This window comes from Montipora capricornis, chromosome 14 (genome assembly GCF_036669925.1).
Source record: "Montipora capricornis isolate CH-2021 chromosome 14, ASM3666992v2, whole genome shotgun sequence".
Taxonomy (NCBI): Eukaryota; Metazoa; Cnidaria; class Anthozoa; order Scleractinia; family Acroporidae; genus Montipora; species Montipora capricornis.
In genome coordinates, this window is record NC_090896.1 from 24,739,634 (window position 1) to 24,742,133 (window position 2,500).

The following is a 2,500-nucleotide window of genomic DNA, read 5'->3' on the forward strand; positions in this document are numbered from 1 at the left end:
GGGTGCCTGTAAACTAGCTTGATAGCTAAGTGCACTTCCACTATAAACAAAGCATTTACATTTTTTTACATTTTTATAGCAGTCGCTGGTTCGTTCTGATTCTATTGACGCTTTGGTTGACGTCGCTGTTAATTCAACACTCAATTAACTCCAGGCACTAAACGAAAGAAAACCTTCAACCTGCCTTCTTGTCAAGGCCCCAGTAACTCGATGTGGGTTGCCCAATAAAGCTACATAATAGAATTAACGTTACTTGGTGTAGGCGCCACAAAGTGACCCCCTCTAATCATGACCTTAATTAGAACCCTATACAAAAAGGAGTACATAAAGTTCTTCCACGTTGTGACTTGTATGCAAAGTACCATGAACTTCAATATCCAGCTGTGTTAGGACATGTTTGAACTCGATGCTTTGATGGCGCTGCCCACTGTAAAGCCTGATCGTTTTAAATGGCATACACCTTATTCCAAAACGGCCGCCATTTGAATATTCTTTTGTTTTTATTCAAATTAGCCCTGGATGCCTCGTTCTTAAGATTAAAATTCAAAGGAATATTTTATCTTGAACGAGGCAACAAGGGCCAATTTGTATGCGCATAAATCAGCGGCCAGGTGTATTTATCCACTCTAAAGCGATTTATCCAGAAGATACCGCCATCCGTCCATAAATGCACAGCCCTTTGGACAAAAATCTCTCCGCTGCTCAAGCTCAGTGTGTGTGGGAATTTTTGACAGAATGCAACTATTGAGGTTAACGGAGTAATGCGCCCGTGGGAAACATGGGAAATTAGTTGCTTGGAAACGGACGAAAGGACAACTGAAAAATCAGCGTCCTAGGCAGAATGGGTGGAGCATCCGACCGGTTTTGTCGAGGTCTTATCCCTTCCGTCCATTTCCAGGCAACTAAATTACCCTTTATGGCAGCATCTTATCTGTTCAAGATCACAAGAATTGCCCCTTTTCACACATAACTAATTAAGCCTTCCTACCTTCACTTGCTGAGTAAATGCTTCTAACTGCAAAAACAGAGAAAGAACTGTACAGCTTTTACCAAATAAAACAAAAATCAGATATTTTCTGCTCGTTCTCCCCCAACCCCCCCCCCCCCCTCCAAAAAAAAAATATCCCGTATTATCCCGTATTATAGATAAGTATTCTTTCAAGGTTGCACACTATTTGAAAGAAAATTTTGCTGCAAATTATAGATCTAAAACTTGCAGTCTGCCAACAGGATGACAATGCGACTATAGAAACGCGTAGAAACTGCATTTCGACCAATCAAGAGAAGAAACAGGAATGAAGAGGACTGAGCAGATTCTCTAGCTTTTGTGAACAACAGCCGATGAGGAAATAAAATAAAGGTTAAGTTAATTTCTTATCCTGCTCTACGTAATTGGAAAATTCTTACAGAGAACTTCCAGTCGTCAAGGTAAAATTAAAGAAATAAAAAGACCTTACTTTTTTTCAAACCAGCTACTCTGGATGAGTTACCTGTCCTGCATCGTTGAGTTACTTCAACAGTGTAATCGTCAGTATTCCTTATACAATTTTAAATGTCGAGTAGGCCATAGTACAAGATGGAAAACTGACGTTCCTAGCAGGTCATTTTACGACCTCTTTCTTTATCTTTCGCGTAAATTAATTTTAATCTGTTTATATCCAACATGCGTTCGTTCAATACTACTACTACAGTAGCAATCACCGGCAATTCTTACCTTCGGATTTTTGATCGCTTGGCTGCCCAGTGATAACTCTGAAACCAAATGGAAATAGCAAATTTGAGGAAGTTAACATGTTATTCCAGCAATCGGTTCGGTTGAAGAGGCTACGCAAAGAGACCTGGTAAAACGGTTCGTGTGTGTGTGTGTGTGTGGAAAAGCAAAGCCGAAACCCTTTGTCATCCATCCCTTTTCTACTTTGTTAAAACATGTTAGATTGATATTGAAAGAGCTGAAAAGTATTTGAAATTTGCTTCATCAGCCATTCAACATACTATGCAGAGTAAAGTCAAAACCACGTTTACCGCGAATTCCAACGTGACAAACTGCGCGCGTGAACACTAATCGGTCTCTCAAATAGTATCTCAGTATAATAAACCGCGACAGCTCTTCAAACAATCCTTGTTAATGTGTTGAAGCCATTTGTCGCCAGGCCCTCCAAAGCGTTCAATAGGGTTCAGCAAAATCGAGCAGATGTTGAAGCAAATGTTGAGGCAAATGTGTGCACGGGCCCTCGCGTTATTCTGGACACGTCCTTATTCCACGACTAATGGAGACCCAAGACGAACGATGCGTTACTTATCGCACTAGGCCAAAGGACTATTTACTGCCTTCTGTTGTTATGGATGGCAATTAAGGATGGAACTGAACTATGAACTAAAAAATTGTCTTTTTTCAATAACACGGCTCGCCGTAAATGGACACATTTTACTGAAGAAGCGGTTCATGCAAAAATTCACTCGAGATCTTAATCTTTGATTTGCAAGAGTACTTAAACGAGGA

At 40.4% G+C, this 2,500-nt stretch overlaps 1 protein-coding gene across 1 annotated transcript in view; it reads right to left on the reverse strand.

Moving 5' to 3' along the window:
• The window catches only part of LOC138033017 (uncharacterized protein C8orf34 homolog), a 47,619-nt gene that overhangs the window by 25,198 nt on the left and 19,921 nt on the right, over nt 1-2,500 (reverse strand). Inside the window, exons 11-12 of the mRNA XM_068880748.1 lie at nt 1,715-1,752; nt 989-1,015 (exon numbers count right to left, since the gene is read on the reverse strand). Of these exons, the coding sequence (XP_068736849.1) occupies nt 989-1,015; nt 1,715-1,752 (65 nt within the window). The remainder of the gene's footprint in view (nt 1-988; nt 1,016-1,714; nt 1,753-2,500) is intronic.